The sequence below is a fragment of the Psammomys obesus genome, unplaced genomic scaffold (assembly GCF_907164565.1).
Source record: "Psammomys obesus unplaced genomic scaffold, mPsaObe1.curated_primary_1811, whole genome shotgun sequence".
NCBI classification, from domain to species: Eukaryota; Metazoa; Chordata; class Mammalia; order Rodentia; family Muridae; genus Psammomys; species Psammomys obesus.
The window spans coordinates 20,039,355-20,064,408 of NW_026596051.1; the positions used below are offsets into that span (position 1 = coordinate 20,039,355).

Sequence of the window (25,054 nt, forward strand, 5' to 3'; positions counted from 1 at the left end):
GTATCCCCCTCCCCAAGCTTGTGACTAATACGTTGGACTCCAGGCCACGCTCCCTCCTTACCTCAGTGCCTAGCCTCTCCCAAGGAAGGAGGCTGTAGCTGCTCTCCTGTCACAGCAGAGCTCACTGAGAAGCTAGGAAGGCTAAGGATCAACACTCTCAAAACTCATGCATCCCCCACAGGTCCCTCAGGGTAGGAGTCAGTTGGAGGAGGTGGCAGCTTGCTAAAAGAGGTGAGCAACCCTCCCTGCAGCCCCCGCCCCTCGCTCCTGGCTCCTGTATGAGAAATACCTGGATGAGTAAGGAAGGGGAAGTAGAAAAGGGAGGGGGGACAGAAGGAGATAAGGAATAAGTACTTAAAAGGACGAAAAAGGAAGGAAGTACCGAAAGGTGAGGAAGGAGATGAAGACAAGGGGAGAGTGAAGAAAGGAGTATTAGAGGGAAGGAAGGTAACTGATGCGCCAGGGAGGCACCCACTGCCAACCTGCCTCTGAGTGCTCTCGTGCAGGTGCCTGAGTAGAAAGGTGACAGGGCCAGGGGCAACTCACCCCCAGCCGAATTATCCAGCTCTGCCTTATGGGTGCTGACCTTCAGCCCCCAGAGGCGCGCTGGGCGCCTCCCTCCTCCTCCCCCGCAATTGTCAGAACGACCCCTATCTTCTCCTTAATAAAGGGCCGCGACATCTTCGCGCCCCCAACCCTCCTAAGTCTCTCCTCCTACCGCCCTGGACCTATTAGGAACACCTGGCCACTAAGGTGGCCCGACTCAAGATAGGTGTTCCCGGCTCCGGAGGTGACCGCCGTGGCCCGGGCTCCGCGCCTCAGCTCCACCTGCGCGGTGGCTGCGCGGCCGGGGGCGGAGAGGCGCGCAGCGGAGGGAGGGGCCTGCGACACGGCCCCGCCACGGCGCAGCCCGGCTCAGCGCCACGCGCGTCCCCTCGCCGCCGCTGCCGCCACCGCCAGGCACCGGGACGCAGCGCGAACCGTGCGGCCGGGATGCGCGCCCGGGCCCCGGCCCGCCCCACGCTGCGGCCGCCGCCTGCCCGCCGCACGCTCGCCTGAGCGCGGCGCCCGCCCATCCCCGGCCACCCGGCCGCGATGCCCGCCCTTCTGGGCCCCGGCGGCCCGAGACCCTGCTAGGCTGCGGCGGCATGGCCCGCGCGCCCGGCGCGACCTCTGCGGATTGCATCGGTGTGCGGCGGCGGGGCATGCCCAGGGCACCGGGCGCGGCCTTCAATGGGCGAGGACACGGACACGCGGAAAATTAACCACAGCTTCCTGCGGGACCACAGCTATGTGACAGAAGGTAACGTACGTGTTGTCTGAGACCCCCTCCGGCCGGCCGCGGCGTGGGGATGCCGTCGCACCGAATGCCCTCCGAAGGTTTGGACCGTGCGCTGTGTGTCGTGTCCCCCCCACCCCACCCCGACCCCGGGCCGGGAGGGAGGGAACCGGGGGGGGGGACTTCGGCCGCTGCCCAGCGCCCTCCTCCGTGCCGCCCTCGGGAACGCAGCTGTCCTTCCCCCGCCGGGTGGCACTGAATCGGGCCCTGACTATCATTTACAAAGCCCGAGGCTGCAGCAAATCTGGTGTGGAAATCTCCAGGACGTGGAAAGGCTTAAAAATCCTTCATTTGCCCTTTCAGCCTGGCCAAATCCGGCAGAAATTTCAAGATTGCCCACTCCCTGGGGAGGGACCAAGGGGGGAGAAATTCCATTGCCAGATCCTCCAGGGTTCAGCTGTCCTGGCACCTCCCTGGTCCCCAGAGGCGGGTCCCCAGCGTGGGAGGGGGAAGGAGGCTCGTAGGAGCTACTGTTTTATTCCTGGATAGTGCTGCTGAGACAGGAGCTGGGCTCTGGACCTTCATGGTTTTCCAAAAAAGTGGGGCATGCTACCCCAAGCAAGCTCTGCGTTTAAAACCCCCTAAGTTGGCCCTGTGCGTCAGCCCCCACCAAAAGCTAGTGGGATGGGGTGCAAAGGGTCAGTGTCCTTTGCTACAGTGACAGTAAGTTCTGGGGTCCCCAGGCCCTGTCTGGTCGCTAGAACTGTGGGGACAGCTCGAGGGGGCAGCCAGGGGCCAGAGAAGTGAATCGGCTGCAGAGGGAGAGCCAGACCTGGTCCCAGCAGCCAGCGAGCAATCCGTGCTGTAGACCTCGCTGGGCTACGTAGGCGCCTCCTTCCCGGGGGCTGCGGGTCAGGCCGAGAGGTGTCCAGGTTTTAAGCTGGTGGCTGACCGGGTGGGAGGGGCCCTGGCACCGAGTCCCAGGGGGCGGCGCGCGTGGTTGCGTACCCCTAGGAACCTGCGTGGGCCCGGCCTCCCCGGTGCCGAGCTTCGCCGGAAATGAGGCGGGCGCGGCGACTCCCGGCGGGTGCGCGGACCCGGGAGGCAGAGGCTAGGTGTGCGACCCGGGCGTGTGGATGCTGAGGGCGGCGCTCCGTGCTCCGAGGAGAACCGCTGAGTCACGCGTTGCCGCCGGGTGTGCGGAGGGGGGGGAGGGGCAGGGCTGCCCTAACCGGCCTTGGGGAGGCTCCTGGCGCAGAACTCAGCCCTTTGTCGCCCGCTGGGTGATGCGGAGGAGGGTCGCGCTTCATGGAGCTGACGATCTGCTCACAGCCTGCCTAGCGGCGGAAGGTAGCCAGCTGGTCGCTGCAGGGAGTCCTGCCCAGGGCCAGTGTTGCTCTGGCTTTCTGAGCTGAAAGCCTCAGTTTCCTCACCTGCACACTGGATCCAGCGGGCCTCAGAGCTTCTGTGTAACAAATATAAAATGCAGAGTGCCCACCTCAGAGGGATACAGTTCAAAGTGTTGCTCTCATCCGCAACCTACTTCCTATTCCTTAATAAACTCACCTGGGCAAGGTCTGCAGGAGGAAGGACCAAGTTTCCATGGCTGCTGCTACTGCAATCCCCTGAACCTTCGGGTTCCAATGCTGGGGTTGGGTAGAGGTCCCCTGCTTTCGTCCATCCTGTGTTCTAGCAAGGAGTCCTGTGACTTGTGGGAGAATCTTTTCTCATGTACTTCAGTTTCCCCATCACAGATAGCAGGGAACAAGTTCTCCCTTCCCCCTTCCAGCTATGAGAATGAGGTGAGATGGTGAGCAGGGGCTTCCTACGACCTGTTGATGTGTTGAGTACCAGCTGTGTCCTGGGGCTTCACATAGGGCCTGGTGGAAGTCTCATCTTGAGCTCTGAGCAATGAGCAGTGTGTATAGGGCACAGGGCTCAGGCAAGGAGGAACCCCTTCAGGGATCTTATAAAGAGAAAAACACCCTTAGAATCTAACTCCAAGGAGGTGAGAATTTCAGTTTCCCTAAATAAAGACGGGATCCCCTTCCACATACACACACCAGTCACAGTATAGTGTCCTGACTGATTTGTGCTGAGTTCAAGGTCACAGATTTGTCAGCTGGCCAGTTGAGTTGTGTTCAGGTTCTGCTTACAGCTCTTCACCTGCTGAGCTTCCCCGGATGAGTCACTAAACCTCTGTGGACTTCATTTGTCTGCTCTGTAAACAGAGGAGAAGTCACTGTGACCTCTCTCTCTCGGGATTGTTGAGATAACAGTGGAACCGAGAGTATAAAATGCTCATAGGTAGGATTGGGCTCTTTGGAAGCATTTAATAAATTACACCAGTGTCGCTAAATGCTTTCTCTTTTAAGAGCTGCCGTGGCCATTATGTCTCTTTACAGCAATAGAACAGTGACTAAGTCAGAGGTTGGTACCAGGGAGCAGAGTGATGTTGTGACAGGCTTCATGATTTGTTAGAGGAATATGGAAGACTTGGGACTTTGGACTAGAAAAGCTGTTGAGCAATTTAAGCCGGGCTTAAGTGGCTGTCCTAGTAGGAGCATGGACGACAATGCTAAGGGCAGTTTGGACTGTGGGAGCCCAGCTCAAGAGGTTTCCGAGGGGAAGAATACTATTAGTACGTGGCCTAGAGACCAATCTTGTGATATTTTGGCATAGTTTGTGATATGTGGCTGCTTTTTGCTCTTGTCCTAAATGAACTCCTGTAGGTAAATCGAAGTGTTTTTGGATTAATTGCTTTGGCAGAGGAGATTTCAAGACAGCCTAGTATTGACTCTGTTGTGTAGTTATTAGTAATCGCTCTCACGCAGATCTATCATGAAAAGGAGCAAGCTGGGCAAAGACAAATACAAAATGTACCGTTTGAGGAGAAAAGGAGCACCAGGAGTGTCATGGACCTACGTCTATTGCTGAAGGAGATTTTTAGAAATTAAAGAAAAGTAATGCTAAATGGAATAAAAGGGAGTGGTGACCTCAGGGCAAGACCCCACTCAGCTACGGTTTCAACTTGTGAAAAGGAATTAAAGAGAAGCTTAAGCTCAGAAGGAAACCACCTGCAACAGAAAGATGACACAGACATAAATTGAACAGGGGGAAGTTCCAGCCCCATCCAACTGCAGAACTTGGCAGCTCCAGCCACTGGTTTTGGCTTTAGAGTCAAGGACACAAGAAAAGGGTTGTAGAATCCCCCTCCATGGTTAAGGAAAGCTACTGAGGCCAGGCATGTATCAGGGGTGTCCCTGCGTGGAGGCCCAGAGAGGCTATTGGGTGAAGCTGTGATTAAGAAGCCTACATTGCCTTGGAAGCCCCAACATGTCAAGAGATGCCAAGATCTCAGGATGCCTGCCGAGGATAACTGCAGACCAGGTGTAGAACCATCCCAAGAGAGAAGCGTATTACAGTTAACGAAGCTGGAAGGAGTTGAAGTTCTGAAGGGTGCCTTGACATTGGATGAGGAGATGCAGAATTAGGAATTTGTCTTTCTGATTTTAAGTCTTGCTTTGGCCTCACATTTCTTTGTAATGCTTTCCTCCTGTTTGGATTTGATGATCTGCCCTCATAGAGACGCCTCACTCAATTACACAAGCAATGTCTCAGCTCTTTTGCTACCCTAAGGTGTGCCTGTTTCCCAAAGATGTAAGAAGAGAGCATCGGATCCTCTGGAACTGGAGTTACACATGTGTTCTGGAAATTGAACCCAAGTCCTCTGGGAGAACTGCAAGTGCTCTTGACAGATGAGCTATTGCTTCAGTCCCATATTTACTTATTTTTTTTTCGGGGGGTATGATATTCCATTGAACCTGGAGCTTAAGTCCGGTTGACATGCCAGTGAGCACCAGGGATCCACCCATCCCTGCTTCCCCAGTGCTGGGGGTTTTGTGTCTGTGCTGCTGCCTGCACTTTTATGTACATGCTGAAGACTGGACTTAGGCCCTCAAGTTCACGTGGCAGGCACTTTACTGACCGAATCATCTTCCTAGCTCCAATGTTCAGTTTTATTTTTTCTAATTCTGGAGATCCCTCTACAGAGTACCTGGGTCGCAAACCTTCCCCCAACCCCTCACACGCATGACCCCTCTCCAGAGGACCCAGTGCCATGGTTTCTCTTATTATCTTTGGGTCAGCCTGACTCGAGTTGCTGAGATGAAAACTCAGCTTCATGTTGACTCGGAGACCCCAGCTGTCTGGTGGAAAGGAAAGACTTTGGCAGCCATAATTAGCCGTTAGTGTGGAGAAGCCTCAGGTCCATCTTCTCATCTAGTGAAGGAAAGGCAAATTCAATAATCCGCACGTTCCCTTCTCATACACTGTTCTCTGATTCTAAAGTCAGAACTGCAAGTTTTATCTCTTTTTTCCCCCTGGACACATTCCCCCTATCCTTTGTTGTACCTGACTAGCCTCTGAGCCACACAACTGCCATCTTGTGGCGTTCACCCCAGGTTGGCTTGTTCACTGTTTATATCCCCCACAGAGGAAAAAGGAGGGCCACAAGACCCTCATCTGAGTATCCAGCTGTTCCATACCCCACCCCACGCACACCTTGATGTTCGTTAGAATAGCTGGGTGGGGTTTTTGGTGTACACTCCTGCCTGAACTCAGCTGCACTGATGCTTGGTATTGGCTGTGGGTGCAGGGCACAGAGAATTTGGGAAATGGGGATAAATGGAAGCTGTTAGGGTGGTGGAGGGACTTGAGCCTAAGAAAGGGCGCTCTTGGATGGGGGTACTGGGAAGTGGGGATAGGTAATGAAGTGGAAGCTACTAAGGCAGTGGAGGGATCTAATAAATGGAAGAGGGTGCCCTAGGATGGGGTGCTGGCAAGTGTCTATCAGACATTTTCAAGAACTGCATAGGGCTCTGTTTTGAGACAGGTCCAAGACTCTGCTCCAGTCTGAGTGAGATTGGCATGACTGGGCTCGACTAGACCAAGTCTCCCTGCCCATCCTTCTCTTACTGCATTGTCCAGCATATCCTTTGAGCTGTCCATAGCACCCAACTGAGGTACTGGGGGAGGAGCCCCGCCTAGGGACAGTACCAGTAGTGAACAGTCTTCCTGTGTTCCACAGGGTAGCATGGCCTCTTTCTGGTTCCTGGAATTTCTCAGCCATCGCTCCAGAACGTAGATACCTCTTTACCCACACCCGTTCATGTGTTCTGAGTTGTGTTTAGAGTTGTCTTTGCGGCTTTACAGGACTGTACTGGCTTTATAGTTGAGGGAATAGAGGGCTCAGGCGAGCAGGGTGCTGGCCTGCGGGAATCTAGCACATTCTTCAAATGTCCAGTGTCTAGGCTGATTTCCTCCATCATCCAGCCTCCCCTCCCCAGACCTGGATACCTGTGCTTCCTCAGACAATGGCTGCTCTGATTGGTTCATGGGTCATTTCATCCCCCAGAAACTTCCCAAATGGAAGTGTGGTTTAGTGCTGGAGAATGAGTGCAAGATAAAGTACATAGGAAGCAGGGCCGTCTCAATAGAGTACAGAAAGCCCGTGGTTTCTGATAGCCATCTTGGTACCCTGCCTGGGGAGCAAGTGTCAAAACTGCATTGTTGGTGGCAGGGTGGAGATGTCTAGGCCTGATGTCTGCTAGATTGGTGTTCCTTTTGCTTCTGTTGGAGAGCCTCCCTAAACTCTAGCCTCCCATTAAGGGGTTGTCAGGCAGAGGTAGGATCATACCCTTCAAATTCCTGGGCCTCAGTTTCCCTGTGTTGCCTGGTATCTTAGATGTCACGATACTCAATGATCAAAGTGGCCTGTGGATGCTATGATTAAATGAGGGGAAGACAGTCACACTCTAAGTTCCCTAAACCCGTGTCTCAGCCTGCTCTGCCTCATGTGGCCCAGGCTGGCCTCCAAATCAGGATGTGGAGTTGAGGCTAACTTCACATTCTTGACCCTCCTGCCCATGCCTCTGGGATACAGGAGCTGCCATTGCACCTGGCTCCTGGGTCTCCTTTACCCAGCTGGAGCTGAGCAGGCACAGCTGGTAGCTTTTTGCCTTTTCCTCCCTGAAAGCAAGTTCTAGTGTATTCCCACACTGGCTCCTGGCTGTTGTTTTCTTTTTGCTCTAGCTCTTGGGTTTTGTCTTTAAAGCTCCAGGAGCTACGGGACATTTTGGTGAGAGGTTCTGTGGTGAGAGGGTAGCAGGTGTGGAAGGTGGGAACTGGCAGGTGAAAGGGGCATAGAGGCTGCCCATGCTGGCAGCCAGTCGCTCCTTTATTCCGTCTGTCTTCATGCCTGGGTCTGTTTTGAATAACAACAGTAATGTCATTATAGAAACAGGATTGAAGCTGCTTTCTAACTTAGCATGAGGTCATGTGGTTTTCCAGGCTCGGCTGCAGGGCTGATCTCGTGGTGCCCAGCCTGGGGAGTCTGCAGGTCCCTGAACTATGTGTGGGGCCAAAGCTGGCTGTGCTGCCCTGTCTTGAAACTTCCAAGCATTTCTCTTGGAGCTCGAGGTTCAGGGAGGGAAGTCTTAGAAGGAGGTGTGGCTTGGAGCAGGCTCCCTTCTTTCACTGTCTAGTGTTGTGGACCTCACATGACCATTGTTCCCCATACATGTTCCCCTGCAGCATGTGTGTGTTGAAGGAGCCAGCTCTACTCCTCACTGCATCTAGATATTGTGCTCCAAACAGTGACATCCAGAGACCTTTAAGATAACAGTATTTAAGAAACCAAGGGGATGAGGGCATGGGATATGGAGAAGAGATACCCACTTTTTTTTTTCTTCACATTTGCTAGGCAAGTGCTTTACCACTGAGACACACTGTAGCTTTCTTAATTTCATTTGAGACAGTTTCGCCAAGTTGCCCAGGCAGGGCTTGGACTCACTCCGTAGCCCAGGCAGATTTTGGACTTTCACTCCTCCTTCCTCAGTCTGTAGAGTAGCTGGGCTTTTTTGATTTTAGAGTCCAAACTGTAAACCTGTCACTCCTGAGGGCCGGTGGCAGAATGGGCCCTGGCTTCAATTTTCCCTCTAGGTTCACCCTCCGGGATCACCTGTGTATTTTGCTCTCAGCAGCCTCAGGCTTGTAGCTAAGGACCCCATCTCCCGTGAGAGGCAACCCACGCTGCCCAGCCAGGGCCCGTGGGCAGCCCTTTGTTCTGCCTCAATGGGTCATTGAGCCCTTGTCCTGGAGGACAATGGTCCTGCTGTGTCAGGGTCATGGCCACCATGGCTCTTTGGGTGTGTCCTGCTCCCTGGGTAGCAGGCAACTGTCTTCTGGGCCCAGGAGAGGAGTGCAGACACTGCCAGGCACAAACACTGACTGTGTACCGCCTGCCCTGCCTGAACAGCACTAACATCCCGTATCGCTGTCTCCCTCCTGGGAATGATGCTCACTATGCAGCTCCTGGAGCCACCAGGCTTCTGTAGACCCCTTCTCCCCTCCCCTGTGCACTGCAAGGTCCTTTTTTTTTTCCAAGGAGGCCAGAACTGGCGCGTTGCACAGACAGCTCAAAGTCTACCTCCTAAGGCATGGCGTGTAATCAGAAGTGAGCAGGCCAGCTGGCCCTGCCCTGGTGGTCCCAGTTACTAAATGTGGTGGCCAAGCTTGTGGGCAGATGGCCTGTCTGCATTCAAATTCTAGTTTTGCTCCTTATGAAACTCAAGATGCTGCCTAAGTGACCACACCTCCATTTCCCGCTCTGTAAAATGAGGGCACGCAGAATCCTGTCTGCTCAATGTGTGGCCAGTCAGAACACTGGCTTTGGTGATACTCCGCTGCCCTTGAATTCTAAAAGACACTTTCTGTATTTTCAAAGCCCAGGGGCTTCCTACCAACCGGGCTTCAGCCAGAGGTTTTTGAAATGTGCAGAAGCCTCACAATTGTTCCTAAAGCTTCTCCTCATGTGGACCGACATAGAGAGCAGGGTGTGAGGCCCATGCCTCCAACTGGCTGGGCCTCTCTCTCTCAAGTGTTTTTCGATCCAGGCTGGGCAGCTCTCCATCTTCAAGCTGCTGGCCTGCTAAAGGCACTTGGTGCTGTTCTGTAAGGATCACATTGTCACCTCCGCTGTCCCAGTCCATACGCCCAGTGGTCAGAAGGCTGGCTGTTCACCAGGAGCTTCCAGTGCCCCAGCTGGTTCAGATCTGCTCAGTAGCGGAAGGAGTCCTCTGCTAGGCCACACCTGATGAGCACATGGAAACTGAGGAAGAGTGGGCATGGCTGAATTCCCTTTGAGGTGTGGCAAGTGCTGTGTGGGGTGACTCACGGGACAGGTCTCCAGGGCCAGGCCCAGAGGGGATGAGCCATCTTTCTCCCCAGGTGAGGGCAGCACAAAGCCCAGCAGCATGCCCACCCCTGTGTGCTCCTTCTGCTGCCCAGAGGCCTTCATTCCAGAACTAGTCACTGTGTGGGGTAAGCCTGCACTCTCTGAGAGCAGAGGGTGGCCTCCTGGAGTCTGGATGCTGAGGACTCTTCATTCTAGAACATAGTAATACCATAATTGACACCAGTTTCACAGAAGCCCCAGACCTGGCAGCTGAAGGCCAAGGCTGCCTGTGTTCTGATCAAGCCCTTCATTGTCTTTCCTTTTGCATTGGTACAAACATGATGACACCAACTCAAGGGAGATACGGCTTATTTTGGCTCCCAGTTCAAATTACAGCCCACCAAGGTGTGGAAATCAGGGCTGCAGGAGCTTGATGTAGCTGGTTTTATTGTATCTACAGTCAGAAGGAGGGAGGTGAATGCAGGTGCACATTCAGCCCTTTAAACCCAGTTGTTGGCACCTCATTCAGTCCAGGGCCCAGCCCATGAAATGATCTCACCCGTGGTCAGGGTGGGTCTTCCGTCCTTAGTGAACCCAATTAAGAAAATCCCTCCCAGGGTTGTGCAGAGACCAGGACACAAGGTGATTCTAGGTCCTGTGACTTTAACAATTAACTCTGATCATCACAGTTTTGGCTGGCCTGTTGGTGGGCAGCATTATGGGGGTCCAAGCCTTCCCACCTATCGGGTCCCTCATCTACCATATTCTCTGAGATGGTGTGTGGATATAGCTCCCCGGCCTCGTGGACACTTTGGTCCACAAGGGACACCTTGCACTGCCCCCACGTTCCATTGTCTGGAGCTGGTCACATGGGTCCATCTATGTGTGAAGGGAGCTGGACAGCATAGTGAGTGGCTAGGTAGCCCAGGGATGGTGCTAGTATTAAAAAGAGTGCATCTTGGTGGACAGCCATCTTTGACACATGACTTGACCAAACAGAACCTCATGTTTTCAGTCTAAAAGGCCCTGCTGAGAATTCCATACCTCAGGGTATGGTGACATGCCTTTAATCCAAGCACCCTGGAAGTAGAGGCAAAAGGATCTCTGTGAGTTTTGGGCCAGCCTGCTCTACATAGTTGTAGGACAGCCAGGGCTATAGAGAGAGACCCTGTCTAACCTTGTCCCTTCAAAAGAATTTGACACCAGATAACGTCACCCGAACCCTGCTGATCTCAGAGTCCATGTACATTGTGACAAAGGACCAGAGAGGAGAGGCAGAATTACCTTGGGAGGTCAGGGACACCATTCTTGGGGGTGGCTATATCTGAGAGGAGGGCTGAAAGGTTGAGCCCAGGTGGACACAGGCATTGACTTCATCGGTGTGAAGGCTGGGAGCGGGACATCCTTGCAGGAGCAGCTCGTGGGATTGTGAGGTGTGGGAGATGGGTGAGTTGGGTGGGAGCCAGTGTAGGAGGGAGACTTGTTAATGGCTTTAAATGTCCCTCCCAAGAAGGAGTTCGTATTTCAAACTGTAAACCCGGAGAAGTCATGTTGAGGTGGCTCCTTCCTTGCGTGAAAGCGTTTTAATATCTGGTGTAATGTTACAAAATATATGTGCATATATATGAAGTTCAGAAAATTCAGAAGAAAGGGAACCCTATTACTGAAAGGAGTTTGGGATATTTTCTTTTCTATAGGTATATATGTTATCCTATCATTCATCAATCACCCATATCTGTCTATCTGTCCGTTTGTCTGTGTGTCCATCCATCACCTGTCTATTATAGTTAGCAATCGGCTTTCTGTCTGTCTGTCTATTCCCCTATTGAGTCCTTAATCGAAATAAATATTTTGGGGTTATTTATCAAATGCTCATGCTGGGTTTTGCTCTTTAAGATCTCCCTTAATAAGATGCACTGACAGCTTTCAGGTTAGAAAGGGCACAGCCTTCCATCTGAGCCTGTAGATGTGGCCACAGCAAAGTGCTGTGAACAAGGCAGATTAAACCATAGAAATGTATCACTCCACAGTTCTGGACAGGGCAAGTCCAAGGTCAAGGTGTTAGTATGGTTGGTTCTCCAGGATCTGCTCCCTATGTCCTTATGTGGTTGTCTCTCTTTCTCTGTGCTGTGTCCTTGCAAGGACAGCAGGCACGTTGGATTAGGACAGACCTAGAAGAGCATATTTTACCCAGCCACCTCTGTAAAGAATCTGTCTCCAAGTGCAGGCACATTGGGAGGTCCTGGGACGGGGCATAAGGCTTCAACAAATGCATTCTGAGGACACCATTGCCACCAGTAGCATCCGTCAAGAGATCTTCCTAGGAATTGTAATAAGTTGCCTGCTGGTGGGTGTTGGGGGAGCGCCTTCTGCTAGGGGTCACATAGGCTGCTGTGAAGGGCATCTCTAACTGGACACTTTTGTGCATCTTCGCTTTTTTCTCTGGGAAGCAAGTCAGCTTCTTTGCAATGTCTTCATGGACTCCTAGTCCTCCCCAAGGATCTCGCTCAGCAGTGCCCCAGAGCCTGCTACGGTCAAACCTCCCACTCTTGCCAACACAACAGCTGAAGTGGTATGTGGCCAGGCGAGGCTCCCTTGCAAGTGCTTCCTGACTGTGGTGTGTGTTTGGCTGCGGGGTTGCCAACACCCTTCTTGCCTGTCTTTCTGATCACCTGTCACCTCTACAGCAAACACAGCTCCTTGCTTTTTCATTTGCTCCTTACAGTGTTTAATTTTATGTGGTTGCCTGTCAGTTCTCACCCTTGATCACTCATGTTGCTGTCATCTTCTGAGAAGAACCAATAGAACATGGAGGCAGTGATAGTTATGTGGCTTTGGAGGCTGTCCAAAAACAGGCTGTGCACTAGATCAGGCCCTGCTCTTTGGTTTTAGAAGCGGCCATTTTGTGAGGAAGCCCCAGCAGTTTGTGGGCTCACATAGAGGAGCCAGGGCTTCTGGCAAAGCCAACAGCCGGGGTCACTGTGCCTACTGGTGAGTGACTACCGCACCGAGTAGTGAAGACCCTGCAGGTAAAATACTCTAGCTGAGTCAGATCAACTGTATGGAGAGAGAAGAGTGGCCCCTAAGACCTGCCCAGATACAGATTAGAGCAATAGCTATCTGACCAGGCATGAGTTCTCATGCTGAGTCCTCCACCCTGGCCCTCTGTGTCCACCCATTTGCCCAGTCATGTGTGTGGCCTCTCTATGGCTTTGCTGGCTCTTCATTAATCACCCTCCCATCACTTGTGTTATACGGTCTCAGTGTCTATTGCTGATGACTGCAAAGCTTGGACAAAATGCCCAGCATCCCTAGGGAGGAGCGAGCCACCTGAGACAGTAGGGTAAGAGCCCAACAACCTTTCTGCGACGGCAGGGGGTGTCTGTCGCCTCTTCACCCAGCTCAGAACCTGCTATCTCTTGGGTCCCAGCAGTGTGTTTGAGTGAGGAGGTGAGTGAGCAAACGGCCCCTCTTCACACCTGGCCTCAGCAGTGCAGGTGAGCTAATCACCGGGTGTCATATTTTTTTCCCACATGAGTCCCCCAGGTCCAGTTGTTGTCCGTTTATACTTGGAAGTTGCAGTAAGTGAGGATTGCTGGTTTCGCAGAGTGAATGCCAGGACGACAGAGTGCGGATCTCTCAGCAGCGTGGGGGCTGAACCATCCTGTTGAACACCAGCTCTGGAGGGCCCCTCGCGCTCTAGACATACACAGTGGTCTGCTGCCCAGTCCCTTCTTTTAGTCAGTATTAATGACCACACGCACCTCTTATCTCAGGCACAGACAATTTGGTTGGACTATTTGTGCTCTCTGCAAGTAGATGTGCGGACCAACCCTTTACATAAGGTCCTTTGGGTGTCGGTCCCTGGCAAGTGGTTAATTCCCCAGGGAGCCCCTGTGCACCTTGACTTGAGAGCACAGGGAAGGGATGCTGTGACTGCAGAAGAAATCTTCACCAGAGGGGGAACTGGGCTGGGCCTGACCTTCCAGAACCCAGATGTGTGAGAAATAAGTACCACCCAGCCTGTGGCGTTTTGTTAGAGTATCAATCAATAGTGGATTGATACACTGTGACAACTTCACTTGACCCTTTGCACATAAGCAAAATTCAGAATAGGAATCAGCTGATACAGTTGCATTCAGCAGTGACATAAAGATAGATGTACTGAACTGGCAGGGAGGCTCAGTGGGAGAATGCTTGTCTTCTGTGTGAGCCCTGGAGACAGAATGTTGCAAGTGGGACTTTGATTAATGCAAACTACAGAAGTCAGAGGGGTGGCCTGCTAAGGCAGATGGCCTTGAAGAAGGTCATTGGCAGCTATGAAAAGGAAAATAGTGTGCCCCAAGGATGGAGGTACCCCCAAAGAAAGGCTTGGGAAACACTCTATGTTGAAGGAAGTCTCAAATCCAGGGCCTTGGGCATTCTAGGCTGTATGCTCCTACCGAGCCCCACCAAACCCAGCTTTAGCAACTTGTAGTTTCCCCACAAAGTAGAAAGCCAAGGCTGGAACTTCACATTGCTCTAGATTTTGAAAGGGGTCCCCTAGGCATGGAAGGTCTTTTCCTCAGCTTCAACTGCCCAGACTCCAGCAAGCAGAAGCCAGTGTGTCTTGGACCACTGTCATATCAAAGGGAGGAAAACACATGACTTACTAAAATGCCCAGTGGTTTTCCATTCTAGTGTCCCGAGCCAGGCACAGGGCCCGGGATAGCGGTTGATATGTCAGTTTGACAGAGCCTAGAACCACCCGAGAGAAGGGCCTCTGGGCACGCCTGTGGGAGGTTATCATGATGGTGTTTCCTGTTGTGGGAACATCCTCTGAACTGTGAGGCTGTTCCCTGAGCAGGACGCCTGGACTTTAAGAGATAGAGGAGGCGGGCAGGCACTGGCGAGCATTCATCTCTTGGGTGTGTCTGTGACGTGACCAGCCGCTGACAGTTCTCGCTGGTTGGACTTGGATGGAAACTGTGAAGCCGAATAAAGCCTCAAGCTGCATTTTTGTCAGGGTATTTTATCCTAAAAGCAGAAAAAGAAGCTAAGCTGGTGGCTCACACCTGTCTCTCATCTCAGCACTCAACAGCCTGAGGCAGGAGGATTGCTGTGAGCACGAGGCCAGCCCGGGGCCACATAGGCTTTCCGGGCCTCCACTCCACGTGTCCCTGATTACCAGTGTCCTTAATAAATAGCAACTTACTTATCAATTTCCCTGTACGTTTGTAACAGTCGGGAAGAGAGCTTGTCAGGTCTTGTTGAAAGGTCACAGGGCGAGTGTAAACTGCCTCCTTGGTTGCTGAAATGACTCTGAGCTGAGTTAGGTTAGCCTGGGCCACCGCTAGTACTTCCCATGTTGCTATGTGAAGGGAGGACACTGGTGTTGGAGCTGCAGCAAGTGCCCTTCCAGGGCAAGACCTCGGCGGGGTTTTAAACCCTGTACGAGGGCAGTGACTTCTCATCAAAGGCTGCAGTTCAGGAGTGTCACGCGTCTGACCTCTCTGCTGTGAATGGATGTGGCCCATAGACCGGCTCTGACAGAGACTCTGCTGTCCATCCTTGATGCTCTTGTGGGCACAGCAGCTCCCTCCAGCCTGTGCACTTTGGGCTCATCTGGTGTGGAATGGCCTTGATGGAGTAAACCGCCTGGTAGCCATTCCTTTGCCAGCTCTCCGCCGGGGAGATGGTAAAAACACTGTGAATATTTCATGGCTCTGAGGAGAGGTTAGGCACTTTATGGAAGCCGTGGGAGCACAGTCCATCATTCTATGCCCCACACTGTCAGGCTGGGCATGGCTGGGAAGGTGCTCAAAGGGAAGGTTTTACTCTATCTCTCGGCCTTTTTATTTTTCTTACTGCAGAGAGGCTTGAAGATGCAGAAAGCAGAAAAAGTTGTGTGTGTGAGGCAGACATAATATCCTTGATTTTACCGCCACTAGAAACACTGAATGCATTTTGTGTATTTCCTTCTAACCCCCCTCAGATTATAACATATAGTTTTGTTTTCTCTTAAAATATTAAACACACTGTAAACATTCCTTTGTTATTATGTGCTCATAGTAAACAGTTTTATTGGTTATGTAGTATTTCATTTAGTAGAGATAATTATGCATTCAGTAGTTACGCAGGAATTAATTCATCACATTAATGTTGCCTGTGGTAGGCATGTGGTGAGAGAGGGTTCGAAAGGAAGGAATATTATGCAGTTCTATCCCACAGAACCCTTGGAGACAAAGAGATGAAGCAGATCGTGCTGATCTAGTACGATGGGAGTGCGGTGGGCCTGGCTGCAGCCTGGAACCAAGTATTCACAGGTACTCAGGCTTTGAGATAGCCTTGAAGCCGTGGTGTGGCACAGCAGAGGGGAAGTGGCAGTGTCAGGTTTCAGACAGGAGGGTGGTGGCACAGTTGTGGGTGAGGCCAGGATCAGCTAGTGTAGTCTGTAGTGTGGAGCTATTGCTTGTCGGTCTTAGAGGTTCTGAGCGGGCATGGTGGACTCCAGAGGGCTGGGATAGGTGCTTCTTGCAAGAGGCCAGTAAGTCCCAGTGAGGTGGCCAGAGCTGGTGGTGTGGAATAGAGAGCTGTCCCAGTCCGTGGGAGCCCTGGGTGTAAGGGAGAAGGAGGGCTGGGCTGCCTGGCCGGGTCCTTGCCAAACAGGAGGCTGGGGCCTGGAAAGTGTGGGTGCTGCTGTGATAAAATATCCGACAAAAGCAACTCCAGGAAGGGTTATTGGGGCTTACAGTGCGAGGTGAGGTGAGGCCGCTGGTAACGCTGTGTTTAAAGTCAGGAAGTGGAGAGAGGGAATCTGGTGCTCAGTTTACTTTCTCTATTTTTATCCAGTCCACGACCCCAGCTGGTGGGATGTTGCCACCCACATTCAGGGTGGAGCTTCCCCGAGCTGCTCGCCCTCTCTGGAAACACCATCACAGATACACACAGACACATTCAGGGACGTTTCCATGGTGATTCTGAAGCCCATCAGTTCGACAAGATTTGACTGTCACTGATGGAGAGAGCTTCTCCTTTGCCCACTATCCAGCTCTTGCTCTCTTTGATTAAGATCTGTTTAGGATTATGGGATATGCTGAGCATCATGGGAAGGTCTGCTGGCCTGCATCTCAGGCTATCTGAATGTTGCTTCTCTAGGAATGTTGAGTTTTATTAAAAGTGTTGGGTTTTTTGTTGTTGTTTTTGTTTGTTTGGTTTTTTGTTTGTTTGTTTTGGTTTTGGTTTAAAGGGCTTGAATAAAATTGGACGTCATTGAATAAAATTGGACCAAGCTAAACATCACTGGCCACAAGATTTTGTTCTGGGTGTTTTTCAGAGAGGCAGCCCTTTCACCCACTACTGCAGGAGTTACCTAGAGAACCCAGCAGTCCATCTATTTTTGTTTCTCTGCTTTATCAAAAGGATGAACTACAGCTCTGCCACATGAGCGCTGTGGCTGTGCCCACTGTCACTAGATGGGATTGTCTGAGGTGGAGCTGGGGCTGTGCCCTTGGTGAATTGGGGTGTAACTTGCCTGCATAGAGGAGCTACTTTGTCGTTGTGGCGAATTAGTTAAAGAGTAAGGTGTAACCATTTGGGCATGGTGGTGCATGCCTTAATCCCAGTCCTCAGGGAGGCAGAGTCAGGCGGATCTCTGTGAGTCTGAGGCCAGCATGGTCTACAAAGTGAGTCCACGACAGCCAAGGCTACACAGAGAAACCCTGCCTTGAACCAGCCCCTGCCCCCCAGAGAGTAAATGTAACCAAGGATATCCCTGTTTCCCATTCTCTGCCGCAGAAGACCATGCCTGTGGTCCAGGCAAAACTTTGTGAGCCCTGTGGGAGCTATGGGGGTGGCCCTACTGACACTCAGAGGCCTGAAGGAGGCTTTGCTGCACACGCCTGTCTCTCTTCAAGAGCTTCAGTTATTAGGGCTGTGTGACACGTGATGCCTCGAAGTGAGGCAGGCAACAACAGCTTTCTTCTGCCTCTCGTTTCTGAGTGCAGGCAAGGTGAGGCTGAGCCAATCTTCTCTCTGAAGCAGTTGTTCTCAGCCTTCCTAATACACTTCCTCATGTTGTGTTAAACCCCCAACCATAACATTATTTCATTCCTACTTCATAACTATAATTTTGCCACTGTTACGAATCTTAAATATCCCTGCAGGACATCTGATATTTGACTCCCTGTTGGCCTGATATTTGAGGCCCACAGGTTAAGAACTGTAGCTCTGAAGGGTAACTGTGCCTCTCTATAAATGGTGGCTGGGTAGTCGCATGGTGATGGTGGTGGTGGTGGTGGTGGTGGGTATGATGATGATGATGATGATGATGATGATGATGATGATGACGACTATGTCATCTGTAAGGCCAGGCTTTCGTCTGTAGCATGTAGCTTTAGGGAGGTTGGGTTTCTAAGGTGGTAGCTGGCTTTCCCAGGTCAAGCCGCAGGGCCTCTCCTGACTTTCTCAGAAGTGACATGTGTCCCTATCATTTAACTGGCGCAAGTTGTGAGTTAGCCCTGGATGAAGGGTGCTTAGACTTGAGTCATGGCGTGGAGGCCAGCTTATGAGAAAGAGCAAGAACAGGTCGAGTCAGGGATGGTGCTAAACCTTCGCCTCGTGGTGCATACATTCCGCCTCCAGATGGCCTGGGTGGTGCTTAGCCTTGTCTGACCTTGGGCGGGTTCCTGAGCTCTGCACATTCATTTTCCTGCCCAGGCAGAAGAGGTGTGTATCATTCCCACCCCATCCCAGTTCAAGGATGCTGACAGCGTTCCTTACTCACTCGTTAAAATGAAGGATAAGGCAGGTGAGCGAGGCTTTCTTCAGAGGGCAGAATTGGCTGGAGGAGCCTGAGTCCTGTGGGTGTTTCAGATACAAAGCTCCTGCCCTTACCTCCTCCAGCCCTTGCATGTTTGCCGGTCCTCAGACAATAGTGGTTAGTGTGAGGCTGGGCTGGCCCTGCCTGGCAACCTTGTAGGGGAGAACACAGAGTGGGAACAGGTGAGCCAGGCTGGCCTTTCTGCTTGCTGATTTGGTGCCAGGAAGAACACAGTGACCTTCCCAGCAGCAAGTTTGCTCCGTGTCTTAGAAGCAGGTTTATTGGAAACTGCTCCAGCCCCTGTGGTCCTGGCTCTGGCATGGTGCATGAGACTTCTTCCAAGGAGCTGCAGGGGCTATTCTGTGGACCTGCCCTGGTCTCTCTAAGCCAAGAGGGGAAGCTGGGACAGGCTTGGTTGGGGCTGGCCCCCAGTCTCTAACACCATGCCCTCCGATTGTCCCTCTACCCACACTCGTTCCTGATGTTTGTGACTGTGCATCTGGGAGGGGCTCATGCTGCCCTGGGGCGCCCCTTGCTTAGTGCTCCTAGCCAGTGTACATATGGCCTGTCTTGGCCCCTCCCAGAAGCCCCATTCCATTTTTGGGTCTAAATCAGTGACTAGAATGTCCTTTTGGGGTCACTCTGTGGTCATGCAGAGTTTGCATGCTGATTCGGAGAAAATTCTTACCCCACTCTGGTTATTACAGTGGGTAGTGGGACCATGACAGAGGGACCACAGTCAGCTCATCCGTGCTCTGCTGCATGTAAAGGAAAGATAAGCCTTGGTTGCACCTGCCTCCCTCTGCAGCCAGCCAGGGTGTAGCTGTGGGGAGGGGGTGAAGCTGTGCAGAGGGTCAGGGGCAGCAGTGTGTTCCCAGGGTGACCAGCTACCCTCAAAAACATGGACTCCAGTCAGTAGCTCATCCTGCCCGAATCCACATATCTCTCCTCCCAAGGGGAGGTGTTAAACTCAAGCAGGAACCGGTGACATCAGGACGTCCATAGACTCCCAAACAATCCGACAGGGCCCTCCAGAGCACTGTAGGGGCGGAGGGGGCTGACCCAAGCTGCGATTTTTCTTTGTCCTGCTGCCTCCCTGGCCATCCCAACCTGGGAGGCTGGGGATTAATTACGTGTTGTCTCTGCAAGCAGGCGGCTATAAAAACCTATCTGTAGGCCAGCACCTTCTGCATCAGCCAGGCTCGGCTGGATTTATCACCCCAGCCTCCTCCGGACTGCTCAGGGAGGCCAAGGAGACCCTGCCTGCCGCCCACCCTCGCTGTGACAGAAGGAGCTGCACAAAAAATAAATAAATAAATGCAAGCCACAGAAGGGAATGAGTGTACGGTGGCAGAGTGTCCCTTGGAATTGGTCCCTATAAAAAGGTGGCATTTTCTGAGACTGTGGTTGTCTAGGGGTGAGCAGAAAGAGACATTTTAGGAGCAGTGTCTGGAGGCAGGGCGTGGGTTTTTCCTGATGATCTGCAGGGTGCTAGGTGCACACTACACATCAGGGGCTTTGAAGGGAGGAGGATTGTGATAACAGATGCACAGATGCGATTGACGAGGTCTGTGTCCTGCAAAGTCCCCGAACAGACTGGCTGTCTGAGTGGTCAGCTCTGGCTCAGTGGGAGAGAGGCTGCCACAGGCCAAGCTGCCCAGAGGCGATATCTTGTTGGGCTGGGTGGTGGGCTGTCCAGGTCAGAGAGGGTTTCCTAGAGGAGTGAATCCAGGCCTGCTGTGGTTAAGCAGGAGACTGGTGTTAGGTTAGAGAAAAGACGAGAAAATTGCAGAGAGACCGGCTCCAAGAGAGAAAGTCACAGTGCCTTCTGGATGGGGGAAGGGACAGAGAATTCGGATCAGTGAGGAGCCTGGCGTCGTGAAGGGAGCCTGGCAAGGCCTGGACTGCAGATGATGCTCACCACCAAGCGCAGAACTGTCATTTCAAAATGAAAGACATGGGAGGGAGGGAGTCCCCAGCTCAGAAATGGATGGACCCAAGTTTGAACTCAGGTACGGAGGGCTTTGTATGCCTGAGGCTATAGGTGGTCTCCTTGTGTGGGGGTTACATCTGGTCACTCACAGGCTTTTGGGGGCCCCTCTACCCTCTCTTATTTGCTTGGCAGATCTGGCGGTGTTGTTGGCCATGGAAGGCCGGAATCCCCCAGGCTGACCTGCTGAGCATATCATCTGGCACTTCCTTCTAGCCCTTGGCTAGCTTTGACAGTGAGACTGAGCCACAGCTTTGTGTCTTTGTGACCCAGATGAAGAACGAGGTAGATGTTTAATGCTGAGTGGAGTGAGACCCTGTGTTTGGATTAAAAATGGAAGTGCTAATATCCACTTATAAGTGAATGTATACCATGCATGTCTTTCTGGTTATGGGTTACCTCACTCAGGATGATCTTTTCTGGTTCCATCCATTTGTCTGCAAATTTCATGATTTCCTTGTTTTTAGTAGCTGAGTAGTATTCCATTGTGTAAATGTACCACAATTTTGTATCCATTCCTCCATTGAGGGATATCTAGGTTGTTTCCAGATTTTGGCTATTACAAATACAGCTGCTATGGACATAGTTTAGCAAATGTCCTTGTTGAATGGTAGGGCATCTTTTGGGTATGATGCACCAGCCAAGGACTATGCATGGAGAGGACCTAGAGCCCCTGCTCAGATGTAGCAGATTGGCAGCTCAGTCTCCATGTGGGTTCCTGAGTAAGGGGTGCAGGGGTTGACTCTGTCGTGACCTCAGTTGCCTGATCTTTAATCACTTGCCCCTGGTGATGCGGCCTTGCCAGGCCGCAGAGGAAGAGGATCCAGGCAGTCCTGATGAGACTTGATAAGCTAGGGGCAGATGGCAGGGGAGGAGAACTGCCCCTTTCAGTGGACTAAGAGAAGAGGATGGGGGAAAGAGGGAGGCAGGGAGGGACTGGGAAGAGCTGAGGGATATCCTGAACAGGATATATAATGAATAAATTGTAAAAAAAAAAAATTAAAAAAAAGAAATATTTAAAAAAAATTGAAATGCTGAGGGCAGAGGAGGGGGACCAGTGTCTGTGTGTCCGCGAAGAATTGGTTTTGGATGCTGGCCAGATCCTGATCTCATAGACATCCACTGTGGGTGCTCTGACTCCCCCCCAAAGGTAAGAGCTGGTGACTCCACAGGGGTTCAGGCCCAGTTCAGGGCCACACAGCCCATGCTGGTAGTGGCAGGGCTCTGAGCAGCTCACCCTGATTGACAGCTCCACAGATAGGAGCTACCACACCCAGCAGCTCCCAGTGCTAATTTTGTTGCTTCTGGAAGCCCAAGTCCCCAAAGCTATCTAGGACAAGAGACTGAATAAAAGAGAATTAGGGGGATCGTCTGGCTTGTGGAGAGTTGAGGGGAAGCCTTGCAGGGAAGCCCCCTGGGTCTTGAGGCCCTAGGAGGGCTCTTTTTATCCTTTCTTGCCCTAGTGAGTCACAGCCTCCTCTGGGAGCCTGTGCCCACCCCACACCTGGCCAAGGTTCTGGAAACCTTTAGGTTTGGCTTCTAGAGAGCATTCTGGCCCTGCAGGAAGCTACTTTCTAGAATTCTCAGGTCAAGGTGGAAGAGGGCTAGGTTGTAGCCTGTATATTGCCAGGGACCTGTGTGTGGGACCTGGAGACCTGTTGAAAGTCACCTGCTTTTCACAGCATCCATGCGTTAAAGGCTCCAGGCTGCACTCTCGGAGTCTCATGGCCCAGCTCACACTGAATGGAAAGGGACTGATTCTATTAACGTGAAAGTCCGTGTTCAGCTGGGGCAGAGTCCTAGGAGCGGGATAAGGTGGAACTGGAGCACACTCACGTGGCGCTGGAGCCCCTGCTGGTTACCCGCAGTCTTTAAGCAGTCTTTCGGCTTTCTTCTTGTTTTCTGTGATGCTCCTGGCATTCGTGGGCCACTGTGTGCGTCCTGCTTGGGTTGGAGTGGCTGGATGTGAATGGACTGTAGGGTCTCCGCACTCCCCTTGTGCGTAGTCTTTCCTGCTGAGACATCCTGGAGGCTACCCTGTGACCACTGGGTGTGAAGTCTTTGGGGTGATGGTGATCTGGCCTTTGTCCTTACTGTACACTGGACTGGCTTGGGTTCTGAAGGAGCGCAGCTCTAGGGCTTACAAGTTGGCTGGGTGGTTATGAAGGCTCATTCAAGGGCTCTAGGCTGGGAGTACCATGGTCAGGGATATGTCTGTCACCTGCTGGGGTCAGCATCACCTGTCCTGATTCAGGCAGGTGCCCCTCTCCACCCAAGCCCTTGGGGTGAAGGCCATTGGCTATGGTTCCTTTGCTCTGTTGTGGGGCGAGGACACCCAAGAACAGATGGAAGGGTCTTGGGAGACGGTACCTCTCATCCTTGGCCCAGGGATCCTCTGCTGGAGTCTCTAGAGTATCATGTGGTATCAAAGATGGGAGACCAGTGCAACTGGACCCCGTGGAACGGGGAAAACAAGTAATAGGCTCTGGGCCTGGAGGGAAGGGAAGTAGGCTGTTGTGAGGGGCTTCTTACCAGGCTCTTCCTGAGAGCCCAGCCTGAGCTCAGTGGGTGCAGCTGGTCCTTGCCGGGGTGTGGAGGGCTCAAAGCAGCCTATTAAGTGGGCAAGTGTCAGGACACTTGGACTGTGGCCTGGTCCAGGTCCTGTGACCTCTTGGTACCTTCATGTTGTTCAGGAAATGACTTTTGAACCCTCATAATGGGTTTGGGGAGGTACTTTCTAGAAAATGAATGAAAGGGATTTGCACAGAATCTTAAAAAATATTTTCCATTTTTTTGGCAATGACCATGATTTTCTTCCTTAGTAACCTGGCAGGCCTGGGAGAGCCCTTAAAACGTATAGAAAGGTAGGCAGATAGGTGGCTCATGTCTGCACTCCTAGCGCTTGGGAGGCTGAGGCAGGAGGACTGGCTAAATTTCAGGTTACTATGGGCTATAGCAGAAATTGTTTGTTTTTTCAAAAGAAAAAAGAAAGAACAAAAGAAAGGAAGGAAAGAAGGAAGGAAGCTAAAAAAAAAAAGCCAGGCCTTTCTCAGGAAGTGAACTGAGTCTGGTGCTTTTTGGGCACTACAGGACATTCAGGCAGCTGCACCTCTGCCCTTCCTACGAGGGAGGAGCCTGTGGCTCTGAGCTGCAGGCATGCAGCACTTTAGTTATTGGGCCTGAAGCTAGACACCTGAGAACCTCAGAGACTTGTCAAGGTTGCACTGTTCCTTGAAAGGAGACCTTGGCTGTGTCCTGCAAACAGGCCTTGCTGGGACTCACAAGCCCTTTCCCAGAGAAGGGTGGGGTTCTCCGGTGTGATCGCCAATGAGGTGCCGTTAAATTGCTAAGGAGACAGTGTCCTTCACCCGTAAGGTGGGGAGGAATAAAGGTTACAGCTCTCTGAGACCTGATGCCACCCCTTTAGGGGCCTTTGGGAGCTAAGTAACGATGGGACTCAGGTACCTGGGACTGGGTGGGCGGGGTGGGGGCCCAGTTTCCACCGTGTGCCAGTTCACTGGGTGTCAGTGAACTCTGCCTCTTTCTGTTCTGTTTCTCCCAGCTCTTCCTCTGCAGGGAAGAATAGCAGCCACTGCTGCTGCCGGGTTATTTCAAGGGGATCCCCATGGAAACGGAGAGTGGGCGGCTCCTCTCAGCCACAGATAGTGAGTTGGTTGCAGTGACAGCCTGTCCAACCAGAGGGTTCAAGGGACCTACTTTGACAGTGGGGTCTACAGAGGCCAGAGGGAAGGGTGCTGCTCCCTATCTTGTACTATTCTGCCCAGGCTCCCCTGACTCCCCAGGGACCCCCAAGCCGGGCTCTACCTGCCAGTCTCCTCCTTTTTTTCAGCCGGGCTTGGACTAGGACTATTGGAGGCTGCCAGTGTCCTCCCACTTAAGACTCTGTATTTTGAGCCTTTGTTCCTCTCAGGATCTCGTTTCCACTATGGACTAGCTAATTCCCAGAACTCCTTCTTCTCTTTCACCATCCCTTCTCCTCCTCCAGCAGCAGTGTTATTATCTAGCTCATGGAAAGGTTTGACCTAGGAAGGTGCCACGGAACCTCCACTTCTCCCATTTGATGAATGGGAGCCCGCTGTGGCGCCTGCCCTGCCTGGCTTCGCTGTTGTTGTCTGTATTTCCCTAGCCCTGGGTGGACAATGGCAGTTGAACAAGTCTAGAAGGCAGGGAATCCCCCCAGGAAGTGAGGTTGCAGGGAAATGCCCTCTAGGTGGAGGCGATATAGAGGGATCCTTCCATTTCTTTATGAGCAGTAGGCTTTATGGGTGTCTTTGAGGCTGTGGGTGTCTTTGCTGCTTCTGCAGAGCCTGGGAGGCAGATGATGTTCTCACTAAAGTGGAGGGCATTTTAGGGTTTAGAGAGGTGCTGGGATCTTGGCTGATGCCTGGACATAGCTCAGGGCTTGCCTTCACCCTGGGGTCTTTGAGGATTCATTGCCCCTGACTGTGACTTAGCTGCTGGGCTGCCTTGGGGTGAGAGCTGAGGAAGAGGGCCTGGAGCACCTTCAGAGCCATGGTACCTGGTGCTGGTGTGAGGGGGATCTGTGTGTATAGGGTGTTGGGGAGGCACTGGAGGAATGGCTCTGATGTCTGGTGTTCAGGATTTTAATTGATATGCTCTAGATGTTCCTGGGGGCCAGACACTGTCCAGAGTGCTTGGTTTTAAACTTCAGTGAGCCCTGAGGATAAATGACCTTCCTTACTGGCTTTTACAGAAAAAACAAAAAAC

The 25,054-nt window shown here is 52.3% G+C and overlaps 1 protein-coding gene across 2 annotated transcripts in view; it reads left to right on the forward strand.

Moving 5' to 3' along the window:
* Positions 1-1,151: 1,151 nt before the first annotated feature.
* Ppp2r2c (protein phosphatase 2 regulatory subunit Bgamma) overlaps positions 1,152-25,054 on the forward strand; it is an 80,351-nt gene continuing 56,448 nt past the window's right edge. The window contains exon 1 of one of the 2 annotated variants that reach the window (XM_055623975.1): positions 1,152-1,303. In XM_055623975.1, coding sequence (XP_055479950.1) covers positions 1,234-1,303 — 70 coding nt within the window. In that variant the 5' untranslated portion in view covers positions 1,152-1,233. The other variant, XM_055623976.1, reaches the window with a different exon arrangement.